The 24,534-nt window shown below is 56.4% G+C and overlaps 5 protein-coding genes across 5 annotated transcripts in view; 2 read left to right on the forward strand and 3 right to left on the reverse strand.

The window, feature by feature from the left end:
- VOLCADRAFT_98119 (uncharacterized protein) overlaps positions 1-1,849 on the forward strand; it is a gene marked incomplete at both ends in the record, with an annotated part of 6,298 nt that extends 4,449 nt beyond the window's left edge. The window contains one exon of the mRNA XM_002956999.1: positions 77-1,849. Within this exon, the coding sequence (XP_002957045.1) occupies positions 77-1,849 (1,773 nt within the window). The remainder of the gene's footprint in view (positions 1-76) is intronic.
- Positions 1,850-5,456: 3,607 nt separating this feature from the next.
- On the reverse strand, positions 5,457-11,383 carry VOLCADRAFT_98120 (uncharacterized protein; the record flags this gene model as incomplete). The annotated part of the gene is made up of 6 exons (XM_002957036.1): positions 5,457-5,520; positions 6,522-6,804; positions 7,445-7,712; positions 9,227-9,281; positions 10,896-11,023; positions 11,315-11,383. 6 exons carry the CDS (start codon positions 11,381-11,383, stop codon positions 5,457-5,459), a joined length of 867 nt encoding a protein of 288 aa, XP_002957082.1.
- Positions 11,384-11,798: 415 nt separating this feature from the next.
- Positions 11,799-13,972, reverse strand: VOLCADRAFT_98121 (uncharacterized protein; the record flags this gene model as incomplete). Its single annotated transcript, XM_002957037.1, has 3 exons — positions 11,799-12,502; positions 12,992-13,272; positions 13,749-13,972. The coding sequence occupies 3 exons, from the start codon at positions 13,970-13,972 to the stop codon at positions 11,799-11,801; spliced, it is 1,209 nt and encodes a 402-aa protein (XP_002957083.1).
- A 1,157-nt stretch (positions 13,973-15,129) lies between these two features.
- On the forward strand, positions 15,130-18,240 carry VOLCADRAFT_98122 (uncharacterized protein; the record flags this gene model as incomplete). The annotated part of the gene is made up of 3 exons (XM_002957000.1): positions 15,130-15,216; positions 15,333-15,505; positions 18,063-18,240. 3 exons carry the CDS (start codon positions 15,130-15,132, stop codon positions 18,238-18,240), a joined length of 438 nt encoding a protein of 145 aa, XP_002957046.1.
- A 992-nt stretch (positions 18,241-19,232) lies between these two features.
- VOLCADRAFT_98123 (uncharacterized protein) lies at positions 19,233-23,132 on the reverse strand (the record flags this gene model as incomplete). Its single annotated transcript, XM_002957038.1, has 7 exons — positions 19,233-19,262; positions 20,223-20,342; positions 20,684-20,785; positions 21,439-21,529; positions 21,759-21,904; positions 22,471-22,587; positions 22,950-23,132. 7 exons carry the CDS (start codon positions 23,130-23,132, stop codon positions 19,233-19,235), a joined length of 789 nt encoding a protein of 262 aa, XP_002957084.1.
- Between the last annotated feature and the right edge of the window lie 1,402 nt (positions 23,133-24,534).

Below are 24,534 nucleotides of genomic sequence, written 5' to 3' on the forward strand. Positions count from 1 at the left end.
CGCCGCCGCCGCGGGGTCCTTCACCGCCGGCGGCGGCGCTAGGCTCGGGCTGGGAAGTGTCCCGCATCCTCCTCAGCAGCTTCAGCCGCAGCCGTCGCCGTTGAAGTCGCCAACGAGTCCCGCAACGGGGGGAGCGGCCTCCCAGGCCCAGGCGGCGGCGGCCGCGACGGCGGCGGTAGTACCTGGCGGCGGCCAGATGTACGGCAATGCATCGACGTTGGCATGCCGTATATCCCGGTTCTCACCTCGTACGAGCATAGAGCTGGGGTTGGAGAGCGGCGTTGCCGAGGCTCCTGAAGACTCTGGCGCCACGGCCCGGTCCGTGACCCGACAAAGGGCGCTCCTGCAGGAGTGGCAGGAGTGGCGGGAACGCGGCGGTTTGGGGCCTCCGCCTGGTGTTGATGAAGAGACGGACTGCTCCGAAAGCGGCGGCGATGACGATGACGACAGTTCGGATGACGGCGGCGGCGACGGCGGCAGGCTGCTGCTGGGCCTTACCAGCAGCAGGCAGGCGAAGGAGGCGACGGCGGCGGCGGTGGGAAGAATGGCGGCGGCGGCGGACGAAGATGAGGAGGCGGAGGAGAACCCTCCGCAGAGTCTCAGAGGAAAAGGGTGGCGCAGCCGGCGGCGCATCACGCAGTCCTTTGACTTGCTTGGGTTGGAGGGGCTGGCGGAGGCGGTGGTTCCCTCATGTCCGACATCCATGTCCGCACCGATGGTGCCCGCCGCCAGCCTGCCGCCGACGGCAGCGGCGCCGCCGACGGCGGTGGCACCGTTGTCGTGCATGACGTCGCCTGTCAGGATGATATCTTCAGTTCCCGCCTCAGGTCCGGGGACGGCGCCGCTATCCCCCATGGCCTCCCGGCGGCGAGGGGAAAGCGGCGGTCGCCCGGGAGTGGGTCCGCTCGCACTGCCGATATGGCTCAACAAGTCGTTTGGCGGCGGCGGCGGCGGCGGCGGCGCCGTCACTACAATCGACGCTGTGGGCCCGGCGCCGCCGCTGGGAATCGGTGACGTCATGCCGTACGAGGACGGCAATCGCACTAGCGCACCCGCCACACAGTCTCCCGGTGTTTCCACCGCTGCCGCCGGCGCCGCCGCCGGCGGCTCCGCGGCGGGCACGGCTACTCGTATTCCGTCGCTAGCGGGCGCCAAGCACCTGAGCTTCACGAGCAAGTTCAACCGCTTCAAAGAACGGATTCAGAGCTTCTCCCAAGGCAGGTCAGCGCTGACTGGCAGCGGCGGTGGCGACGTGACATCTACGGATCGGGCCTCTCCTGCAATGACCGGCGGCGCTGCCGTACCTGCACGACCCCGCGTTGCCGTCAGCAACGACGGCCGCAACGCCATCCTCTCCGCGGCGCCATCGGCATCGGACTCGCCACCGCAGCTCGTCATGGCAAGGCAGGCGCCCCCAACCCCCGGACGGAAGAACATGGCAGGCGCCGGCGCTGCGGCCGCCGGCGCTCCGGACTTGCAGATTCGACCCACGGGTCGCGGGTCTTTTGACAATGGCATGATGGCGTCCAAAAGCCCGCAGGCCCAGCAGCCGGGCGCCAGCGGATCCCGCGCGGTGACAGCTCGGTACTCCTTGGACTCACGTCTATCCACATCGCGAGGCCGGGTCGTGCCCGATACGGTGAACTCGCCGCCAGCGGCCGCCGCGGCGGCGGCAGTCGCCGTCGCGGTTGGTTCTCCTCCGGGCCCGGCCCCCCCGCCGTCGCCGCATCCCCACGAGGCGCTGGTGGTCGGTGGTAACGCGCTGGGGGATCGCGGCCGGCGGGTTGACCTGTACGGCTTCCCGTCCTCCAATAACCCCGGCTTGCTGCCCCCGGTACGGCTGCTGTGATGGAGGCGGTGGGGCCCACGTGTCTTGTATCGCTCCTGCTACTGCTCCTGCTACTCACACCTTGCTGGTGGGCTCCTTTGGGGAGGGCGCCTCTTCTTCTTCTTCTTCTTCTTCTTCTCCTTTTTCTGCTTCTTCTTCTTCATGGTTTTCTCCATCTGCATTTTGTCTTCCTGGCTATGAGCGGGTTTGGTGGGGATGATGGGGTCGGGGGGGCCCAAGGTCTTCTAGCCGCAGTAAGTCAGTAGGGGTGGCCACTTGCCCCCCGGACACCGCAATACCCCTTCGAGCAGGGAGGGGTGAGGGGGGGAATGAAGGGGAGACGGTGCACTGCAATCGGGAAGGGTACGGCAGTACGACAAAACGGGCAAGTTTGTAGCTTGTACCGCGTTCTCATTAGTTCTGAAGACACACACACACACTCATGTATGCATGCAAGAGGGTCAGAGTAGGAAGGGGGCGGATAGCCGGGGGGGCGGGGGGGTCCCGAGTACCCCCGCCGCCCCTTCACACCCTTCACACCCTTCACCCGGCTTCATATTGAAACATGGAGGACAGAAATTTCTCGTCACTGTACGGCAATAACCTGCTTACCACTTTGCATTCCTCCTCGTTAGGGGGCCCCAAAGCCGTTACTGTCCTTGTCCATGTTCGTGTTGGTGCTGTTGTTGTTGTTGTTGATGGTGGTGTATCTCGCATGAATGCCAGTTGTGGAATCTACAAATTGATAATAAACAATAAATATTAACAGTCAGGATGGTATGCCTGCAGAGGCACGCACCACATTTACATCTCGCAGCCAGATTAAAGTTTGTGTTGGACGTCACCCCTGTCTGCAACACTTCGCATACATACATGCAAACATACATGCATGGTTGGTTGGTTGTCGTACAACAGGTTGTCATGTCTCTCCCCCTCTTATGTAACAGAGAGCGTCGCAGAATGGAGGGGTGTGTGTGCGGGAGGGGGGGCTAGGGGCTGACAGCGGGTTGCACTTTCTTCCAGACTACTACATACGGTGTATTGCAACATTCCGCTGATGGAGCTGGTAGGCTGGTGGCTGGCGGTTGGTAGGTAGTTTTGGTTTCAGCAAATTGACGGCGGTGAAGACGGCGGTTTGTGTGTCATCGGATTTGCGAGCCTGACTGCACCTAGAGGACGCCACACCGGGGCACACATGGGGGTGCGCGCTTTGCTTTGGCTTGCTTGCTTTGTTTGCTAATTATCTTGTTCGCCATCGCGGTTCTGCCATTCAGGGTTATGTCAAATTATCGTGCTTTATATAGCTGGTGTGGACTACAGCAAGTCGGGTGTACAGCTCCGTACAGTCGTACGTACAGCAAGTCGGGTGTACAGCTCCGTATGTTTAATTGCGAGTGCGAAAACGGAGAGGAGGGAGAAGGGGAGCTATTGTGCAACTCCGTGACGGGATGTTTGGCAGGCGGATGAAATCGCTTCGTTCGTTGAATGTTCTTTGGGCATTTGTCCACACACGCGTTAATCCTTCACGTCGTTAAATGTTCCATATTTTGTTGAATGTTCGTGCTTTAGTTTGTAAAAAGGAACATAAACATGAAGGCTAAAGTACATCGGTCATACCATCTGTATGCCTTTGCTTAATTATCGCCCAGGCTGTTCGGACTCTGTTCATATCTGCATAGTCACAGACAGACAGACAGATAGACAGACTGACAGCATGGGTGTGTGTGTCCCTCTGGCTGCATGTCGGCCGGTTGTATATTCCCTGCCCGGCGGCTATCCGCCTGGTTGTATGTATGTATGTATGTATGACGTTGATTACACTGTGGGCTGAAAAGCCGGGGGCCCAGGGCCGAAGCACAGCGTGGGGGGCGGGTGCATACGGCTGGTTAGTCTCATGCACTCCGCCCCCGGGTCAGGCCGCACGGGAAACGACGGCCGGCACGCAACAGCGCTTGTTTGGCGCTCCAACTAGACGGGATCTATGCCCGTGGGTCTCCTAACATAAACGAAGTCGCAACTGGGGGGCTCTTCCTGCCGACCGAACGAACCGAGCATCTCAGAGAGCTCGCTACCAGGACCTGGGCGACCGGGAGCCCGACGAGTCATCCCGGGCTGGGGAGGTCACCAAGCTCAAAAATCCTCACGCAAAAAAGAGCGCAAAGAGCTCACACCACAAGACGCCAAACAGCCTCCTGAGACTACTACCCTCCTCCGCCTCTCCCTCCCTGGGCTAGTCCAGGGGAGATAGCCCCCGTCGAGGGGGTAACACCGCACAAGTCCGCACAAGTATGTATGTATGTATGTATGTATGTATGTATGTATGTATGTATGTATGTATGTATGTATGTATGTATGTAGCCCCCCGGGTCCGTACAGAGCTGTGTACGTAGTGGCTATGCTACTGCCGTCGCCACCTGTAGTCCTGATTGATTATTTATACAGTAGGTCAGGCACTACTGGTAACGCACAACCGATGCCCCCGGAGGTTCCGGGATCGAGACCTGTCAGGGCCGAAACCCTTCCATTGGTGGAAGGTAAACGTGCCCTCTAGTTGATGGACGGTGGTGACCTGGGATAAAGTTAACTTTCGAGCTGACCAGGAATGGAGTTGAGCCGCCATTGACCCGGCAGATTCCGTTGGATGCCGGTGGTGGGTGCGGAACCTGAGCGATCCACTGAGAAGTTGACGAAGGTGATGACTAGATGAGGGTGCCCCGAAATACCGGGGAAGGCAGAGTTTCGCCCGGTAGCGGCCGCAGGGTGAAGATATGACCCCCCTGTCCCACACATCATACATACAGTATACGGCTTCACGAGGACAGAGAGGTAGTTCTGTGAAGGGAGCACAAAGCCCGGTGAATACACCTCTAGGATAGGTATCTAGGACATAGTACACCTGTATATCACAACGAATCGTGCACTGCCACTTGTGTACGACATGAGCAGGCGGGGCACTTCGTCACTCACCAGGATGTCGTGTAGTTGAAGAAGACACCAGCTAGCTCGCATACGCTCTGTCCGTTTGCCGCTGCCTTGCTTTTATTAATGTTATTGCTGCTACTGCTACCAGTACTTGTACGTTACTAGCTTCCACGATGACAGTGCTGGTGGTGGGTAGTGGATGGTGATGGAAGTGGTAGGGGCGGTGGTGCTAGTGGTAGGGGTGCCATTGCTGTTGGACTTTGTTATTAGTGTCAACCCTAATGTGGGGCCTGAGGTGGGCCCCGTGGGCCGTACATTGCGGTGCGGCGCAACCGGGCTATCGGAAACCGTCAATCTACATCAGGAGGTATTTCCGTGATCGGCGCCTATCTCGTCGTACTTTAGCAAGTAAAGATGTGTACGGAATGGAGGTACGGAGGACCGATGCTGCCCTCCAGGTATGAGTCCTGCACCTCTGGAAGACACACGTCCCTGTCGGCTTGAAGTCTTAGAAAGATGATGCGGGCGGTCCCTTTCCATGCAGCAGCAGCAGTCACATCAACACCCAAGTCATGACATGACATTGCTTTACATCACATGGCCGGGTCCTCCATTACAAGCACTTGTGTATCTGTGTTTGTGTGTGTTATGTGTATGTATGTGTGTCTGCACATGAGCACAAGGGGCGTTGCGAGAAGGTTCAGACTCAGAACCAGATCCACACAACCGTAAACATAGAGTTGCGCTTTTGCTTTGCTTGGCTGAGCGTGCTGGACGTGTAACGAATGTGAAAGGGATGTGGGGAGTGGTAGTGGGGGCCATATGATAACGCTGTGCGGGGGTCCCATGCGGAGGGCCCCCGCGCTGCTGGGTACACGACTGCTGCGGTACGGCGGTGTCCGATATCGTCCTGAATGTGTCCGATGTGGCGGCAGCGCAGCGAAGGTTCATAAGTAACGGTCCAACGGGTTGATGACCCCCCCATCACCCGATCACCCTATCACGACCGCGGCGCCCGGGCAGGTGGAGGAGGAGGAGAAAAAGAAGAACAAATAGTATACAGCAGCGCGTCCACCCCCCCCCCTGGCCCCACCCGGGGTTCGGCGCAATCTCCCCCCAACCCATCTTTCCCAGAAGCAGCTGAGGACGGTGGTTCCGTACGGCACGTACGGCATACATCTCCCATGGCGTACATGAACATAGCATAGCGTACATGTGTGCGTCTGTGGCAGTGGAAGCGGCGCTTCGGGACTTAGGGGTTTCCCACTTCACTGCGGGTTTCTCACTCCGAGGGATAAGACCTGGCCCCCAACAGCTCCAAGCCGTCAAAGCAACGTTCAACTTTCCAACTGGTCTCTCTCCCCCCCCATTTCCCCCCCACACACACACACACACATGGCACGGAGGGACCCTGGCCCCCAGCATGACGGCCCCCCGACCAGGACGGAGGACCCCCCCCCGGCTGACAGACCGCCGGGTCACCAGTTGGGCGGTGGGAGGGGAGGGTCAGTCGCCACCGTCGTCGCAGCTGCCCCTCCGAACATCATCACCACCATGAGCAGCAGTAGCAGTAGTAGTAGCAGCAGTAGCAGCAGTAGTAGCAGCAGCAGTAGCAGCAGCAGTAGCAGCAGCAGTAGTAGCAGCAGCAGTAGTAGCAGCTCCCGTACTACCGGCCGCAAAGTCTGGGGTCCGGGGGGATGAGCTGACAGCGGTGGTTGCGGCAGTTGCTGCTGCTGCTTCTGCTGCTCCGTCCCTCAGCGCTGGTGTCCACCTTCGCAGCATGGCCCCTATGTCCGCGTCCATGCGGGTGCCCTCCCCACCCCACACCAGCATGTGCGGTACGTCTGCCAGTCCGTTACCCCCCACTCGGCAAACCGGCCGGAAACCAAAGTATGAGTAGTACTTGACGAGCCGCTCGTGCCAGTCGTCATCATCGTTGATGGCGAGGATCTCCGCTGTACGGCAGCCGCGGCGGAAGCCGTGCGCGAAAGTGGCGCCGCCTAGCAGCAGGCCCAGCCCCAGCGTGCCGCCGCGGATGCGCTGCCCTGTGTCACCTGGAGGGTTTGAGGTGATGTGTTCGGGGCATTCGGGGTGTGTGCGTGTGCGTGTGCGTGTGTGTCTGTGTGTGTGTATATCGGCGAAGGTTGGATCGTGCTTTGGTTTGAGTTAGGTTGGTGCATCAGCGACCCTGGAGTCACTGACTACGGCTCCGGAGGGCGCTAAGGCTGCACCCCCCTCTCTCCCGCTCCTTTTCGCTCCCCCTTAAGAGTGGCCATGTCCCTTGGAGCTCCAAGGTGCCGCAAATCACCTGTGTCCTCACCTGTGTCCTCACCCGTGTCCTCACCTGTGTCCTGTGTCCTCCCCCTCCCCCTCCCCCTCCCTCTCCCCCTCCCTCCCTCCCTCTCCCTCCCTCCCCCTCCCCCTCCCTCTCCCCCTCCCCCCCCCTCCCCCCCCCTCCCCCTTCCCCTGCCCCTCGTGTGGCTCCAACCATTCCACCAGATGAGGCCTTTTTAGCTCATGCTCTTCAACCTGTTCTCTCTACTTGTAGTTCCGTGTCCCGTTAAGTCATGCCATAGAACGCAACACGGTGGACTCGGATCATGGACAGTGTCCTGGTCCCCAGCTCCGTGGGTCCCGCTCACAAAAGAATCGTCCTAGAACCCTATTGCCCACACCAGCAACAGGGTGCCTCACCTTTAAGACCACGCGTGAAGATCTGTAGGGTGTCGCAGTGCATGATGCCAAACCATGGAGCCACAAAGCCGTTGGTCACGCCGAGTATTCGCCCATCTTCGCCGCCATCGCGACATACAACACGATAGAATAGACCAAACTCCTTCACGCCCACGTGCAGGCCTCGTCGCTGGGCTGCGAGCTGCACCTCCTCAAGCGTGACTAAGGTGCTAGGGCCTGATGCCGAACTTCTTCTGCTTGATTCAGTTTTAGCTGGAAAATTAACTGCCTGGGCGGAAGCGTAACGGCGTTTAGCAGGGTGGGATTTGTGCAATCTGTTTCCTCGACGACTAAAAAGGTTTCCATGGAGACTAGCGCTCATCTTTCGACGATAGCAGTCAGAGGACTAAAATAATCTACATCATTATAATTTTTTGTTAAAGCCCAGGCACGCCGCTAGTTACAGCTTGTTTACAACTCTCAGCTCATAAAGAAGTAAGCCAGCTTTACGCATCGGTTTCATGACATATACCGAAATATGAACCAAGTGATTTGGGAAGAGGCTATATAGCTCAAGGTAGCCTCGCGAATTCCGTTGCCGTCGGTTGGGTCCTACGACTCTGCAGTTCGCCAGAGCACTTCGCAGTTGCTGATCTACGAATGCAAACGAGATCACTACTCGCCGGTGCTTTTCAGGACCTTGCCCAGGTGGCCAACAAATGTATGTGGTGTATGAGTTGCTGACACGCGTTACTTTTGCATGGGTGAGGCGGTGAACTCTTTTGGTCAACTTGGGACAACTTTGGGAACAATTGTGGGTTCAATCCCCATGAAGATACTTTTTATGTTCTTGAGGTGAGGCGTCCAACTTGTCTGCTGCGTCTCAATGTGTTGTCCGCCAATACCAAACACCACCGAGGAGGGGACCCCTTGTACGTCATCCGCAGCGCTCCAATCAGAATTATTGGCATGTACGGCTGGATTGAGAGCATGCTGCGGATGCAGTACGAATTATTGCAGCGCTTTTAATAGCATACATTAGGGTGCGTCAGCATATATGTATGCCTACAATCTGCTGAGCCGTCCTGAGCAGATCCATACGAACATTGTGCACTACCGGATAATAGAAGAACACAGATAAAAATACACGCAAAGCAACATGCATATCTATCCTTTCCCATTGTAGTGCAGTACGGAAGCAATTTAGGAAACCCTTTCCCAAAGAACAGCCGCCGTGTATACCAGCGGGTGTTTGTGACCTCCACACCCCCCCACCCGGGCCACCAACCGTCCTTTAAAGGAAAATGCTATTCCGCGGTGAGTAGTGAGTAACGGCTACCAGGACGGAAGGTGATGACAGTAATGAGGGGCTCAGCACGAGCCCCTGTCCTGGGAGGGCGACAGACACCCTCAACACGGGGGACTGCAACGACCTCCAGCAACGACCTGAGACAGCCCCTGTCCGCGGTTTTATTCTCTGCCCAATGCAACACCGCAAGCGGCGACTTTATTACTTCCCCAATTGCCTCGAGTTTTATTTCACGCCCCTCCCTGCAGCACGTATTTGGTCGTTTCTCAGCGACTGCGGGCGATTAGCAAAGCCCGCAGCGAAGCAGCAGCTCTCTGGGCACTATGTTGTGATCAGTTTAAGCGGGGGGGGCCGAAAGGAAAGGACGCGACGCACGTGCCATTCTCAACGTTGCCATGCGCCTCAAGATGGAGCCGTACTTACGTACGGAGCCCCAGTAAGCGAAGCTGCCAGCATGGCATCAATATCAGGACTTACTTATTTAGGGCCCCCACCTCGCCTCCATAACCATCACCGCACCCAGGAGCAATGCGCACACGTCCGCAATACCTAAACATGCAGACAGATATACATACGCACATACATACACACAGCAGCTGCAACTTTCGACCCGTACACCTCGCGGCGTGGTTCGTTTATTAAACACACCAATAGACACACGCAGGTCAATAGTAGGCCTGCAGCTGGGAGCTCCATGTTGGTTTGGCGGCGGGCCCTGGGGTGGTGGTGACCCCACCAGCCGACGGACCGACACCCCGCAACCTGTTCACCACCGCCATCCATCCCCGAGCAAACCGAACCGAACCAAAGCCCACCACTACTGCTCATGGACTTCATCCGGCGCACTACTGCAACCCACAACCCCAGAGACGCCCTCCTCCTCCTCCTCCTCCTCATCATCATCATCGTCATCCTATCATCTTTATCATCATCATCATCACCATCATCATCCTATCATCTTTATCATCATCATCATCTCCCACACTGGCGATGGCGGATGGCGACCGGATCTGGATCCTGTTGCTCTCCACAGTCGCATATGCAGCTGCTGGCGGGCTTGTCGATGTGTTGTGCAACTCAACATGTTGAGCAACACGTGATGGCGCAATGGGCCTTCCTTCAATCCACACACACACACCGCCGCACCGCCTGTGACACCCTAGTGACCTTCGGCGTGGCAACCACCGCACAACTCCCGTAACTGCATAACCGCTAACGAACAACTAATGTAGCCTACCCCCACAAATAACATCAGGACGCTGCGAAAGGCCCTCGCATCTCGTACGTACGTACGTATGTATGTATGTGCGTCGGCAAAGCTCGCCACCGGGTCGAAAGGCCGTGATGCTGCACGAGTGGGCGATGTGAGCTTGCGTGTAATGCAGTGCTCGTGCACCTCGGGTAGCTCTCTAAGGCATAACTAGCTCTCTAATACGCCAAACCCGCCGGAGCCGCCCTGCCTGCCTGGGGACAACGTCATCTCGGTCCGCATCGCGGATGACATTCGGTTATCTAGTAGTACGACAGCAACCACCAACCGCTCTGAGAATGCCTGGCTAGAGGACCTGGCCTAGCGACCCAAACGGTCCAACCTCTTTTTAATGTTCCCCCGGGGCCCGGATTCCAATATCTCAGTTGCATACTGTGTACTGTGTCGTACTGTACCACCGCGTCGTACAGGGTACAGCGCCTCCACTGCACTGCACCCCGGTGGGGTCACTAACGACACATCATCTCGGTACAAAACGCAACCGACTGATGAAACCACCAGCACCATCTTGACACCGTACGTATATGGCCATCATCGTCATCATCATCATCACTACCGCGGGGTGGCGGTGGCTGTTGGTGAGAGCGAATGCGCTCCCTCGCTCGCTCGCTCGCGGCAATGGCCGCAACCGTTTTCTCTCCCTTTATACACGTATACACATATCCGCATGTGGAAACATCCGTCCGTGTGTGTATTGGCGCACTTGGCGCACACATCGTGTATTGGATGGATGTGTCCCCGGGAGGACTTGAACAGTGTGACCCGTTACTGGTGATACGGCGGATACTCCCTCGGGCCCCCGCAGATGGGGGAGCTGACGCAGCAACAGCAGCAGCAGCAGCTGCAACACGTTGCTGCTGCCTGACTACCTGCCTGCCAACCTGCTGCTGCACCTGAGCAATATACGAGGTATCGCAACCAACCAGAGGCCGATGTAGATACATCCCGCGCGGCCATATCCCACAACGACCTGTTGCCCCCGCCGCCGCCACAGCACCACCCGCGCAGCATCACCACGGAGCTGTGTGTGTGTCTGGGGTGTGTGTGTGGGGGGGGTGTTAGCAAACCTGTGGGGGAACATGGGGGGCTGGTGCAGGTACACATACACCAAGCCACCCAGGTGCGCACCCCCTCGTTCTCTCGCTACAAGAGGGGTACAGCAGTGGCTCCACCCCTCCTCGAACCCGTTGGCCGACACAGCGGCATAAATGACGACCGCGACTACCAGAGTGTTTTTGTTACTAAAGCCACCACCACCATATCACTGCAAACACATCACCGCCACCGCACGACAATATTCACTGCAGTATACCCGTATTGCCACACACACACACAGCGAGACAGACAGAGAGGGAGAGAGAGAGAGAGGACACAGGCACATAGAGCGCGCAGACCGCAATTCCCTCCGCTTTTCTCAAGTGTATGTAAGTATACATGTATGTATGTATGCGATGTATGCATCCACCTCCAGCCAGACGGCTCCAGACCACATTCATAAAACCATCAATCGGGCAGGGGCGCTATCATCCTTAATAGTCACCTCCTTACACTCTAAAGTAAGGAGCAGAAAGGGCACACGCACAACACACAATACACACACGGCGTTGTTCCCCGGGCAACGCACAGGGGGACGCCACAATCAATACGTGTGGCCAGCCGCTACCGCAGGGCTATATATAGTATCAGCAAGCCGAGCGCCAACTCCTTCCGGGTTTCTTCATGTCGCCGTTGTGGAGGTACTTCAACAACAACAACAACAACAACAACTCCAGGAGGGTTTTTCTCTCCGCGCCAAGTTAGATGCCCATCGGCATGCCGCCGCTGCCGACTCCCAGCCCCGCGCTGGAGGCGCGCATGCCGGTCATCGCCGCCAGCTGCTGCTGCAACAGCATCTGCTGCTGCTGCAGATCCCGCAGCTGAGCCGCCTCCGCGTCACGCGCCCGCTTCTCCTCCACTGCCTTACGCAGCCGTACGACCTCCTCTGCCAGCATGCGAATCAGCTCGCCGTTGGCCGACGGCGCGGCAGCGGCAGCGGCGGCGCCGTTGCCGCCGCCGCCAGCCCCCAGCGACATGCTACCCATCATCGCGGCCATGTCGCCGCCGCCGCCGCCGCCGCTGCCGCCCATCCCCATCTGCCCATTCATGGCACCGGCGGCGCTATGCCCCATGCCCATGCCAACCCCGCTCATGCCGCCCATTGACACGGCACCCGCCATACCGTTACCCACCGGTCCCAGGGCCAAGCCGCCCAGGCCCCTGGTGCCGCTGTTGAAACTTCCCATGGTGCCGCTGCTGCCGCTAAAGCTCCCCAGACCGGGAGTGAAACCTCCGGGCCCCATACCGGCCCCCATACCGGGCCCCGCGGCGCCCATGGAGGAGTTCATGCTGCCGCCCAGGTGCATGCCGGCCATGCCCATGCCCATTCCCATGCCCATGCCCATGCCCATGCCCATACCGTTTGCGGCTGCGGGACTGGGCAGGGACCCTGAGCCACCCGTGCCTGCGTGGGGGTGTTATTGCGGGGGGGGGGGCAGGGACAGAGGTGAGCAGGTCAGCAAGTGTCGCTTAGCGGGGGGCACGTGTGGGGAGCAAGTGCTGAAACCTGTGCGAGTGCGCCCCGTCGCACTCCGGGTGACCCATACAACGGCTCTTCCCCCTTTTTGCACAACACATACATACATGCATTACATACAAGCATGCATACATACATACATGCATACACACTGATATTCTGGCCCACCACCACCACGGGGACGCAACCGCGAGGAACAAATTGTCCCGAGGCTGAGGCCGCTGAAAGGTTTAAGAATGCTGCGATTGTTGAGCAAGGATGGGATACCCCCTACCTCATCACGCCACCTCACCACTTTCCCGACTCCCCCAAACCCCGAACAGCTAAAGCCCTCTCGAAAAGTGCCCCATAGCACCATTCCGGGCATACACACATGCACACACAAACACACGCACACGCGCGCGTACACATACGCACCATACGCATCCAGGCCGCCTGCATGCGGCCTCTGTTCCAAACTCTTGCGCCGCAGCAATGTGGGGTTGCTCTGAAGGCCTACACCACCACCACCAGCCGCAGCCGCAGCCGCGTCCTCGTCCATGGATCTGCGGATGGACCCGGTGCGCTCCAGACCTCCTCCTGCTGCCGCCGGCCGGGAGCCCTCAGCGGAGGCACGTCGGGAGTCAGCTCGGCGGAGAATGGAGTCGGTGCGCCCCACCGCCACCGCCCCGCCGCCGCCATTGCGCAGTGAATCCGACCTGCGGGTCATCCGAAGGAAAATCCAGTATAATATTTACGTACTGTCCGATTGGTATTTGTTTCTTATCCGTTGAAATAAATTCATCCCTCCATCCGCGTGTGCGCGTGTTGCGCCAGCTGTGACAAGAAACACCCGCCGCAGTACCTCGACGTCCTCGAAAGACTAGAAGGGCAATAAACATGACGGCCTGGTGCCTCCGTACAGCTCTGTCATCAACAATTTGAGATGCTGTAGACCGCCGCCGCCGCCGCCGCCGCTTAATCCTTACCTGCCCCGACCGCTGTCTGGGCCTTTCCCTTATTACGCCCTTACCCCGATAGTGGATGCCAGCCCCCCTGCCAGTAGGCACTCGTATGATACACATACGTGCGTGCACTATCTTTGTTTTACCATCGTATGTGTGTAAGTAAGTATGTAAGTCTGTATGTGCGAGGGTAACGCTGACCCTGTTCGCCCAGCTGCACGCACACGCACCTGTCCAGTGAGTTGCGGCGCTCCAGGGATTTGCGCTGGTCCTTGTGCAGGTAGTCGGCCCTGATCTGACCCGCCTGCACTTGCTTGAGCACGTCCACCAGGGCGTTGATGTCGCTGCTGCCGTGCTTACTGAACTCCTGCACACCCGCCGAACCCGATGGTTGGGGTTGTTGAATGCGAGGCACCCAGGGCTTTTTATCGCGTTCCGGAATATTCAGTTGCATTGCATTGGATTGAATGTGACGAGTACAGGATAATTTTTTGCGCGTGTATTAAGCGAAATACGAATTTTGTTGGAAACAGCATGTCATGTTAGGCCGGATCACGTCGGTCCACACCCGAGCCACATTATGAGTTACATTGCGTTTCACCAATTATTGTCGATTGTTTGCGACATTACACCATGATTCGATGTAGATTGATGCGTTGGATTCACGTTGAATTTTTGTTGAGATTCACGTCGAATTAATGTTGAATGGCGTTGAATGGTGGTTGAGTTTATGTTGAGTTTTGTACGTTGAATTCGAATTGAATTGCGTTGTGTTGCAGGTTGCCATACAGGGACGGTTGCCAAACAGTGGTTGCCGGTGGGCAGGGCAGGTAGGACACAAGGGTTGGCCGGAAGAGAGCCGGGAGAGGTTGAAAGAGGAGAGGGAGGGATGCGGCAAGGGAAGAAGGGAATCAGGGTGATGGATGGAAGAGGGAAACGGGAACGGGGGGGAGCGGGATGTGTCAGTGTTTCTATGGGTAGATGCGAAGATGGAGAAGAGAACCCGGTTGCCAGGAGTTCCCAGGGAATACATAACAGTTAAAGTATTATGAACCACTCCACAACTCCAGAAGGGAAACCTCCAGGCGGTATGCTGGACGGTTTAAACCCCTGCCGCCCCTCCACCTTCCCCAGCGCATCGGATTGATGTAATCGGGTATCAGGACGTCGGATGAACGATTCCCCGGATTTCTGTAGAAGCCATCTATCTGGAACGCAATGGATAGTCGGGGAGCTATTTAAAGGTACGGCCCTTGGCAAGCCCTTCAGCGGTGCTGTTTAAAAGTTGAACAAGAAGTCAGGGTTCGTGATACTCGTGTGAGTTTGGTGGCTGAGCAGGATGCAAAAAATGCCTTCCATTTGGAACCCGCGGAAGTGGCTGCGCCCGCAGCACCACTAAGAATAAGGCCCGCAGCATCCGATGGCTTCCCAACCGTGGCATATTCCAGAATTAGGTTAACATGGTTAACATACCAGAGTTGCATGGAAGTGCTTGTTCAGCTCGCCACCTTTCTTCGGGTTACCCCAGCAAACGACCGGCACATCTGGATGTTTCTCCTTGATGACCTTTCGCAAGGTCTCGCTGAAGTCCTCCTTGCCTGGACATGTAAAATGGTTGCTAAGGAAAGCTGCATGGCACTGCCCGCACGTCTGGACAAGTTTCTGCACAGCATGGAGCGCGGAACGAACATGTCAGAGGTTAGACGGTGCTCACTTTCTTCACACAGGTTATAAGCTCTTCATAATCATTCCTGTAACACGCGACCTGCCTGAAGCCTGCTAACTGCGTCCACTGCCTTGTGCGCCGTGAACAGCTTAATTGGGCCAACGTAGCGCTTGCAACTCTCGAGCGCGTCTTCAAAATCAGGGAGCGCTTTCTCTTCGCCAACCACCAGCAGGTTAAGACTAGGCATGATGGTTACGGCCTAGTTCACCCGAAGGCGCTGTTTAGCAACACTCTCAGCGTTGAGCCCCGCGATATGGCGCAGTAAGCACCTGCATGGTTGACAAAAGCATGTAATTTGGATTTGCCCTACGGATACAACCAAGGCTGATTGGTCATAGGGCAAACGACCAAGTTGTGGAGGGCCAGCTTGGGCCGGCCAGCCTGGAAACGCCGAGCGCTGATAAGAGAAATCATCACAAACATCGAGGCTCACCTTAGCGCTCAATTTCCACAGCCTCCGACACTGTTGCAGCTTCTAACGTTTAATTTCTAATCGGCCACCCTAGCACACACAACGCGTCGTTTCCTTGCGGTTCCTTATCTTCCTGGTTCGTAGAGCCAATTTTCAATGTTTCTTGAAGCAATTTCCTTACCCTATACGCACGTCTGAGCTGGGCCCTCCGTACGGCGTACCTGATACGGCCTCGTGTGGCCGCCTGTCACCGACAATTTTTAGCCAGCTGGGCAACCTGCCGCTGACGTTTTCAGCTCTAAAAGATCTCAAAGAATTTTAGTAGCATAATTTTGACATGTTTGATGTCCTTTCACACATAACTGGCATCAGCAGAGTCTTCAGTACAGTCTCCTCAGTCCCTGTAACGTTACTTTCAGGTTACTCCAAAGACCGACAATTGACCCTTTAATTTCTGTTCCCTATACATTAAGCATTTTTTTGTGCGCAAAACTTGACTATGGCCGCCGTTTCAGGCGGACATCTTTCCTACACGTGCCTGGCCCAAAAGACGTCAGTGAAAGCTTCCTGCGGAACCCAGCATGCAACGAGTCGTCAAGTTGCTGTTGCACTTCCTCCCGGCCCTGCATCTGCTCCTGGAATATGTTCCCCATAACTTCTAGGAAACGGCCCAATTGTCCTATCTTTGGAAGGCGCATACCAACAAACACGCCGCAGTTAACTGAGAAGTCCGATGGTGTTGAAGGTTGTTCTGGTGCCACCCGCGTGGGGCGCCTTCTGCCGGCCTACCTAAGACCAGGATTACCGGCAGTTACCGAACGTATGGTCTGTACTTGCTTGATGGCATGCAGCCCATGCCTTGGCAAGCAGCAAACCTAGCCAGAGAAGTCACTGGAAGTCGGAAGTCCGTCCCTGACTGACTTAAAAAGAGATTTGAACCTCACGGCTACGAGTTAACTCTCCGTTCCTTATACATTGCAATATACTATCCGCCTGCCGACCCCTCGGGTGTGTGAGGGGTGTTGACTTGGGAGGTGGCCCCCCATCTTGTGGACGGTGTAGGACGTGATTATATCAACTTGCGAGCTGACCAGGAACTAAGTTGAGGCGCCGTTGATCCGCTAGATTTGGTTGGATGCTGGTGGTGAGTTGCTGAACCCAACGAATACATTCTGAAGTCGGATGGGGTGAATGGATTAGGGTGCCCCTCTCGCAGGGGAGAGCAGGGAACTGCCTCCAAGGGAAAGGGGGCCGCTGGTGAAGCTATACCACCCTGTAACAACATACTGAAGGCAACCTTTAAGTTGGCATTAAAGATTGAACAAAGCTCTGTGCTATGTCGCCGGGAAAGAGGTAGGAACAGGGGGAAGGAGACTGCCGTCGTCACTACAGACCGGACAGAGACCCTCTTCGCATACCCTGTTCACTACGCCCACCCTGTTCACGTATGACAGCCATTTCCCGGAACTCACATCGCATCCTGTCCTTAAGCATAAACGATTGTGGCGAAAAATGGAATCTCATATGACATAAAATGGTCCATTGCGACCATGGAAGCCGGCCATTACTCACCACCCAACCCCCACCCATGCTGTGTGTGATTTTTATGCCACCGCATTGTTTTCACGGCCGCAAAAGCATTTGTGCACATTACACGAGTTCCATTACTAGCCTAGTGCGGGCAAAGTCGTGTGCACGTGGCGTTTGGGTGTGAAAAGAAATTCTACGTGCACAGCATAAACTCTTGCACAAGGCTAACTTACAGCTGCAACACCTGGCAGTGATAGGAGCCATCAGATACTGCATGCTGCCGCACATAAGGCCGCAGGAATGTGCGAGGAAACTTGTACGACGGGTGTGTCTAGAGCATGGGACGCGAGTATGCTTTGAAAATTTGAAGAATTAGATACAGAATTAAAGAACGAGCCGATTAAGTGCGACAGGTTACTTCATGCACGCCCAAATCCGAACGGACTTCTGTCTTCGAATGAAGGAGTTGGAGGGTGGAGGGGTTGGGACAGCCAAATCCAAATTTTGACTTGGCCGCAGGGCACGGCATGACGAGAGGGAGGCTGGCAAGGGTCACAGCATGAGTCACAGCATGCGCTGCACGGCCGGTTCAGCGGGCCCCGAGCCTCTTCAGGACACAGCCTATGACCCACGGGTCACAAGCACCGAAGAGAAGTGGAAACCCGTGCGCGCCCCACGCCACTCACGCAGCTATTGCCTCTGCAACAATGTTAAACAAACAAAAATAAAAGCGATGGTCCTCTGTTCCTGGTGAAATGCTAACGGAGTGGCTGGATAAGGAGGAACCAGTTGGTCGGCAGTTGTCAAGGCCATCCGATCAGCTGCCAAGTTCTGCACTAAATGGATCCTGCCAATTTCTGCACTTCTCGCGCGCAGAAACCTGGAAGATGCTCAGCGCTGCGGAGGCAAGCGAAAGCTACCGGAAAGCCACGTGGCAGAGACTGCAGCTGAGCTGGTTGTGCAAATACAGCCACGGACACAGGAGGAGATGGAGGGGCACGAGGGGTTCACCAACGGATACGGCAGTACACGAAGCCCCAACAGGGTATGGTGAACAATCCCACCGAGTACCCCGAATCCCCACCCACCCCGAGGCCCCACCCCCATCCCCAAGACGTCCCAACGACCTGGACATCGATAAACTCAACCGCTTCATCACTCGGATTTACGCGAGAAAAAGTACATGGAAGCCCAAGGCCCACAAGCGCTGGGGACTCGCAGGCGCACTGTCGATCGTGCTGCGTGACAAACGCACTAATGGGGCCTGAGTCATCGACTACTACAGCGCTGTGAACTACAAACATGTTGGCCTCCACATCGGTGCCCACGCTGAAGTACCGTCACGGTACGGCACTCGCGAGCGAGGAGTGCCGCCCTGCCGCGGGGGCGGTCATGGAAGCGTATGCTGCAGATGCTGAGCCGTGACTGTTAAAGGATCGGATGCAATAGTGATTGCCAGAGCGTTACAAAAGCAACTAACGGCTCAGCTCAGCCACAACTCACTACTCTAGAAGCATACCAGACCAAAGATAAACGCTTGCTCATTCCTATTTATTGACGAGTTCGACAGTCGATCAGCAAGTACGGAAGATGGCTCCGAACCAATCCAGAAACCAACTATCACGCACTAAGCACCAGGCGACAGACTGACCGGACAACATTTTCCTCAACATTGCGGTGAGACCCGGAGAGGGCCACTTCTAGGCAGTATGTTCCGTGGGAATGCATTGGGGTTTAAGGTGTACGAAAGCTCGTGGCTCTCGGAGTGCGGTGGGTGGTCGGGAGTACTTCAAGTTTTGAGGAACGTGTTTGACAGTTACATCAGTCACCGATCTTGTCGTTTTGTGCGCAGGAACGGCGAAGGCCACAAATAAGTGGTCGCGCACGCGTGCCGAGAGGCAAGCATTGGGGCTGCAGAGGGCCTGCAGACATAACTTAAGAAACGTATTTCCGTCCATCTTGCAGGACACGGTCGTCACAGCTGTCGTGAGCTTGGTAGCCTTTTTAGCTATTTGCGTCCAACGGTGTTCAAGGTGGGCCAGGTTGCTATTTAGGATTGCGGGGTGGGATTGGGAGCTGGGGGTTGGGTGGAGGGGACGTTGTGGGGTGGGATTGGGATGGCGAATGCTTTGATACAGTACTGTGCCGTACACCGTACATCACGAGTTTCTTTCCTGTGGCGTGTCCCGATTCCTTGTCCCGCATTTGCGATTGCGTCCTAGCTGGTGGCGGCGCTTGCTGACTCAAGGTGTTTCGCTGCGTTTTGCTGCTGCTGCTGCCTACTTCTGCTGTTGCTGCTGTCGCCACCACCAGCTAGGACGTGGTGGCATAATCCTTGCGAGTAATGCGGGACAAGGCATCGGGACACGCCACAGGAAAGAAAACTCATGATGTACGGTGTACGGCACAGTATGGCATCATAGCGCTAACACTCTTCGGGTTGGGAACCTGCATGTATGACCAAACATGCCCCCGGTAACCCCGGTGTCAATTGTGTGTGTATGTGTCAGGACGTGCGTGGTCGTGCAATGGACCTGGGCGTGCATAAGCTTCCCGAAGGTAGGTTGGCGCTTGGGCGCGTGGGGGGCGGGCGTATGGGTAGGTGCTTTTTCCGGGAAGGGGTCCGGCCGTGTGCCGTACTGTTCTGTGTGACTGTGAGGGTCGAGCCATTGTGGCTGGCTGGCGGCAGTAGCAGCACAAGCAGCAGTAGCAGCAGCAAAGACATCCGGAAAGACTGTCAGCCAACACCTAGTATCTCCGTAAGCTCCGCCAGCCGTACAGCTCCGAACCTTGCCCAGCTCAGCCTCCATCTTACATGACGTGATGCATATCGCCTTGGTTACCCGCCCGCTGTACGAGACGCACTTTGCTTCGCCTTGCAACTGCTCATCAAACTCACATGGTTTATGTGCTGCTGTCCCTTTCCCATCTCGCATAATCCGCTTCATCACTCGGCGATGGTTGGTAGAGCCGTTTTTCCCTCGCGACGTGCGAGGGGGGTGCTTTGGTCCAGTCCCGGTTATCACCAAAACTGACCGCGGACTGGATTGTGTGCTCGGTGTCTAGGTGGGTGGGTGGCTTGGGGTTTTCGGCCCTGTTGAGTGGGCTAGAAGAGGCTGGGGGTTGGGTGCTGGGCTTTGCAGGCTCTGGGGGACTCTGGAGGTTTGAGAGGATGCAGAGGAATCACCAATTCAATGTACGGCATGCTGTTTCCATATGTTTGCGTCACGTCTTAAGTTTGTACCTTCCCTGCACTTGCCTAGGCGCTTTCCCCCTGTCGGTCCGAATGGCCACCTGCCGCCGCTGTTGCTGCTGCTTGAAGTATGTACGGCAGCGTCGGGAGACGTGTGCCCGCAAGGGCTGCCTGCCTGGCGGAGACTACGGCGTATGACGGGGTACGTGTGTACGGCAATGACGTGAAAATGTGTGTAAAGGGGAGCCTGGCGTGCCAAAGGCGGAGGTCCCCATGGCTGCGGAGGCGGCAGAGATAGACCCACCACGGAACTGGTGGCGGCGGATGATGTATGAGGCATGGATGGATACGGCGGTGAACCTTTTAGGGCGGGGCCCCAGCGCGAAGCGCCCAGGGGGGCCCCGACCTGTAGGATTGCCCATGTCCGTGTGTGTGTGTGTGTGTGTGTGTTCGTATGTGTGTGTGTGTGTGTGTGTTCGTGTGTGTGTAACGGACCAAACATAATATTTCACCCGGCTGAAACGCGTTATCGGTACTATACAGCATTCTCTATTGCAAGGTATCTCGCATGTAGTTAACAAAGACCGTATGAGCACAAACAAGTTTAGCTGCCTCCATTCACCGACCTCAAAAGTCACATCAACGCCTCTCGCGCTAAATTTCATCCCGAAAGCTGCCGCGTATCTCATAATGGAATTCTAGATGACGGCGTATGATAACTCAAACACCCAGCTTGTGTTACCATTTGCCGGCATGGGCAATCCGACTTGCCACCAGAAGGCCAACATAATTTGCTTTCATTTCTGTATGAAATACACAAGCTGCTTGTCTGTACATTTACTTTGGCCAATGCACGGGGCCTCCGGAGACTTGCGGTGTGCCCCGATGAAGCCCGCGGCTGTGGGGCGGATTGCTGAGGCCGCTGGCGCTTCGGGGATAAACATCACAGACAGCACCGAAATTCACCCAGCTTTCGTTACCATTTGCCCACACGGTCATTCCGACTTGCGGTCTGTGATGTTTTACGAGTCAGTTGGTAGTTGGTAGTTGGTAACTGACCCGACCACGACTGTTGCTGGGCAACAGAGCTCCCATGTTACACGACTGTTGCCGTACGGCACACCTCCCAGTGAATTTAGGTTTCACTGCACTGGCTGTGCAGCAGTGCGGGGAGGGGGGAAAGGGGGGGAAAGACGAACCACACGCGATTGAAGCTGCTGCCAGGGAGGGGGGAAAGGGGGGGGAGAAAGGCCCGCGGCCCCACTGGCCCGGCCAATACCCTGAATGAATGGGGAGCGCCAAGGAGGGTTGACCGCTAGTGTGCCGCCGCCTTCCAGCCGCCGGCCGGTAACGTGACCAGGTCTGTGCGGCCCGCGTACTTGGACATGAAGGCGTCGATGCCGCCCTTGAGGATGCTGACTCGTGGCGCGGGTTCGATTCCAAGCGCCTGCAGACGCTGCTGCAGCGCCGCAGCGGCTGTGGGGCCCCTCTTACCAGGACTACAAAACAGGCAGTGCACCACTACCTGCGGATAGGAGCCGGCGCGGTTTCAGTGACACCAGTGGCGCTAGAAGCTGCTGCTGCGACGTAAGCAGCGAATTGGATGGTGGTGATGCGGTCGGTGACGGTATCGATGCAGTCAGAGTCAATGAGCTGCACAGGACGAGCTTCCATGGATATGCGCCCGCCCCACATGTGGGGTGTATTAGTTGGGGTTTATAAGTTGTGGGTGTAGTTGTTGTTGGAGTCACCGCCCGGACGACGACGACGAGAACGACAACGCGCGGCAATACAAGGGGCCGCTTCTTCATCGTGTGGGCGTCGCCAAGGGTGTGTCCCATCTCTATTCGTACTTCCGGGGGTGTTGAGATGCTCCCCTGACCCAAGAGTTTGTTCGTATGCCTCGCCCATTTGGTGCAACGAGTGACCCCGGCACCAGGTGGTCTTTTCCTCCCCCGATCACCCGGGCCCCATCCCCAGCCCCTTGTGACACATAGGTATACATGTAGGTAGAGAGGTTTGCGTAGCGATCCACGGATATCTCTTGAAGGTATGGGTTCCTAGGGTTCCAAGGGGTGCGGTCCTTCGCACCTCTTTGGCGTGCTTGATGCGCTCGTGGATGGCGCGGTCCAGAGGGCCCGTGTCCGCTTGCTTGAACACAGGGGTGGGCACGTTGTAGAAGCCGTTTATGGTGCCAGCTGCCAGCTCCTGTTGCGGAGTGGGTAAATCGACATGAGGGCACGGAGAGCATAGTTGCGTACACACAGGACAGAGGAGGCACGAGGGAGGGCGTAGTGGAGCAGGAAATCAACGCCGACATACATCCGTGTCCGGAGGGCCGCCCGCCAGGAAAGTTCGAAGAGACCAGGTACAAGCAGTGGTTGACGTGGAAACGTGGAGTCAACAGGAGCGATAACTGGCTGTAGAACCTAGGAGAGCAGCAGGACGTAGGAACGAAGACAGGAGACCTGATCTTCAACCAACGCGACATGTGTGAAGGTAACTTAGTTCGTGGGTAGCCTCCCTGAACCGCAGTGATATTGAAACATACTCGCCTCAGGTGAGCGCACATCCAGCACTAGCAGGCCGGGGGTCTTCGCGTCCAACTGCTCCACAAGCGCATCACTGTCGATCTCAGGAATGGTTGCGGAAGAGAAACCGCGCACAAGCGCAATGTTGTGGCGTTGCCATAACATAAACAGCGTATTTGTCTGGGTACGCAACACGGACAACTTGGGTGTAGCTGAAATCATTGTTAATTCGAGGGTTGTCTCCTCCAGACAAGGCCCGCAAGTTCTTTCTGTTTTCGATTGCTGTAAACAAAGGCATTCAAAAACGAATCATGGAACCAACTCGTCGCTAACTTACGATGTGTCCATAACACATGTGGGCCTGCTGGCCTGCCGGACCGTTGACATCCAATTTTGTTTCAACTCAAAAGCGTATGGTTTACATGATTCAGTAGGTGCGCACAACTGAAAGAAGTCATTAATCGTAGTGCCCAATCCTTTCCTCGTAAGCTAAAGATCAAGGGTTATGTAGGGTTTTGGGGGACGGTGGGGTTGACCGGACCGGCGGCTTCTTCCCGTTATGTACACAACTTCCTAAGGCCGGCGTGCAATGCTAAACATTCGGAATCAAAAAGCTCTTGTTGCACAAGTTAAACAGGAAGCAGCTTCCAGCAAGGTCACACAAGCAGGGGGCTCAAGACCAACCACATAAACGTCGTCGTCGTAAGTTCGCCCTACAACCACAGCAGAAACGGCCCGTGTTGGCAATGCGTGATAATACAAATGGCATTTCCCTCGGCGGGAGCTCTACGTAAGTCATCATCTGTTACGTCCTACTATCGCACAGAATCAAGTGATGAAGGCCCTTTCGCCCTGAATGCCCTTCCGCTATAACGATACTCCACTCCACTCTTGACTCGGCCACGAAAACCCCCATTCTCGTGCTCCTGACCGACCGACCCGCACAGGACGACTGTGCTCCATATCACTGTACTTCACCGTACCACACAGCTGGGGCCCAGAGCGCGGTAGCCGTCACCACCACCGCGCAGCGACAGGCAAGCCTATCTGTCATGTCGTACCGTGCCCCGGCCCTGCCCTCCTCTCTCCTGCCCTTCACTCGTAGGTCATATCACTCCGCTAAAGCTACTCCACATCCCAGGCGGGCTCCCTTTCAGATCACGACGTAACGAGCTAACGAACTCGCAACTGCCGCCCAACCGTCACCACCAACCACTTCAAGTAAACTGTCGGAGTCCCAGATGTGTCAAGGCGCGTCTCCACGGTCGATTGCGTTCAAGGCCCGACAGTTTGGGGGTGTTACCAAATGGTGTAGTCTAGTAAGGTGTGTGTGTGTGTGTGTGTTATAGGCACGTTGGTCATTACGTCGCAAATTTAAGCAGATGCCCTCCGGAAAAAAGAGAGTGGCAGTGCGGTAGTCGCTGCGGGTGTAGTGATTCAGCAGCACACAGCCCGCGCCTCCTCCTGCACCCCACCACATCTCTGGACACAAGGCACCCACCCCCACATCAAAGTCACATCACAACAAACCATCATGCCATCCACCGAGATTCACACTTGCACTGTGACCAGCGCTTTACATGTTCACTGAATATCCGCCTACACCCGTGCATTCAATCCCCCC

Source organism: Volvox carteri (assembly GCF_000143455.1).
Source record: "Volvox carteri f. nagariensis unplaced genomic scaffold VOLCAscaffold_68, whole genome shotgun sequence".
NCBI lineage: Eukaryota > Viridiplantae > Chlorophyta > Chlorophyceae > Chlamydomonadales > Volvocaceae > Volvox > Volvox carteri.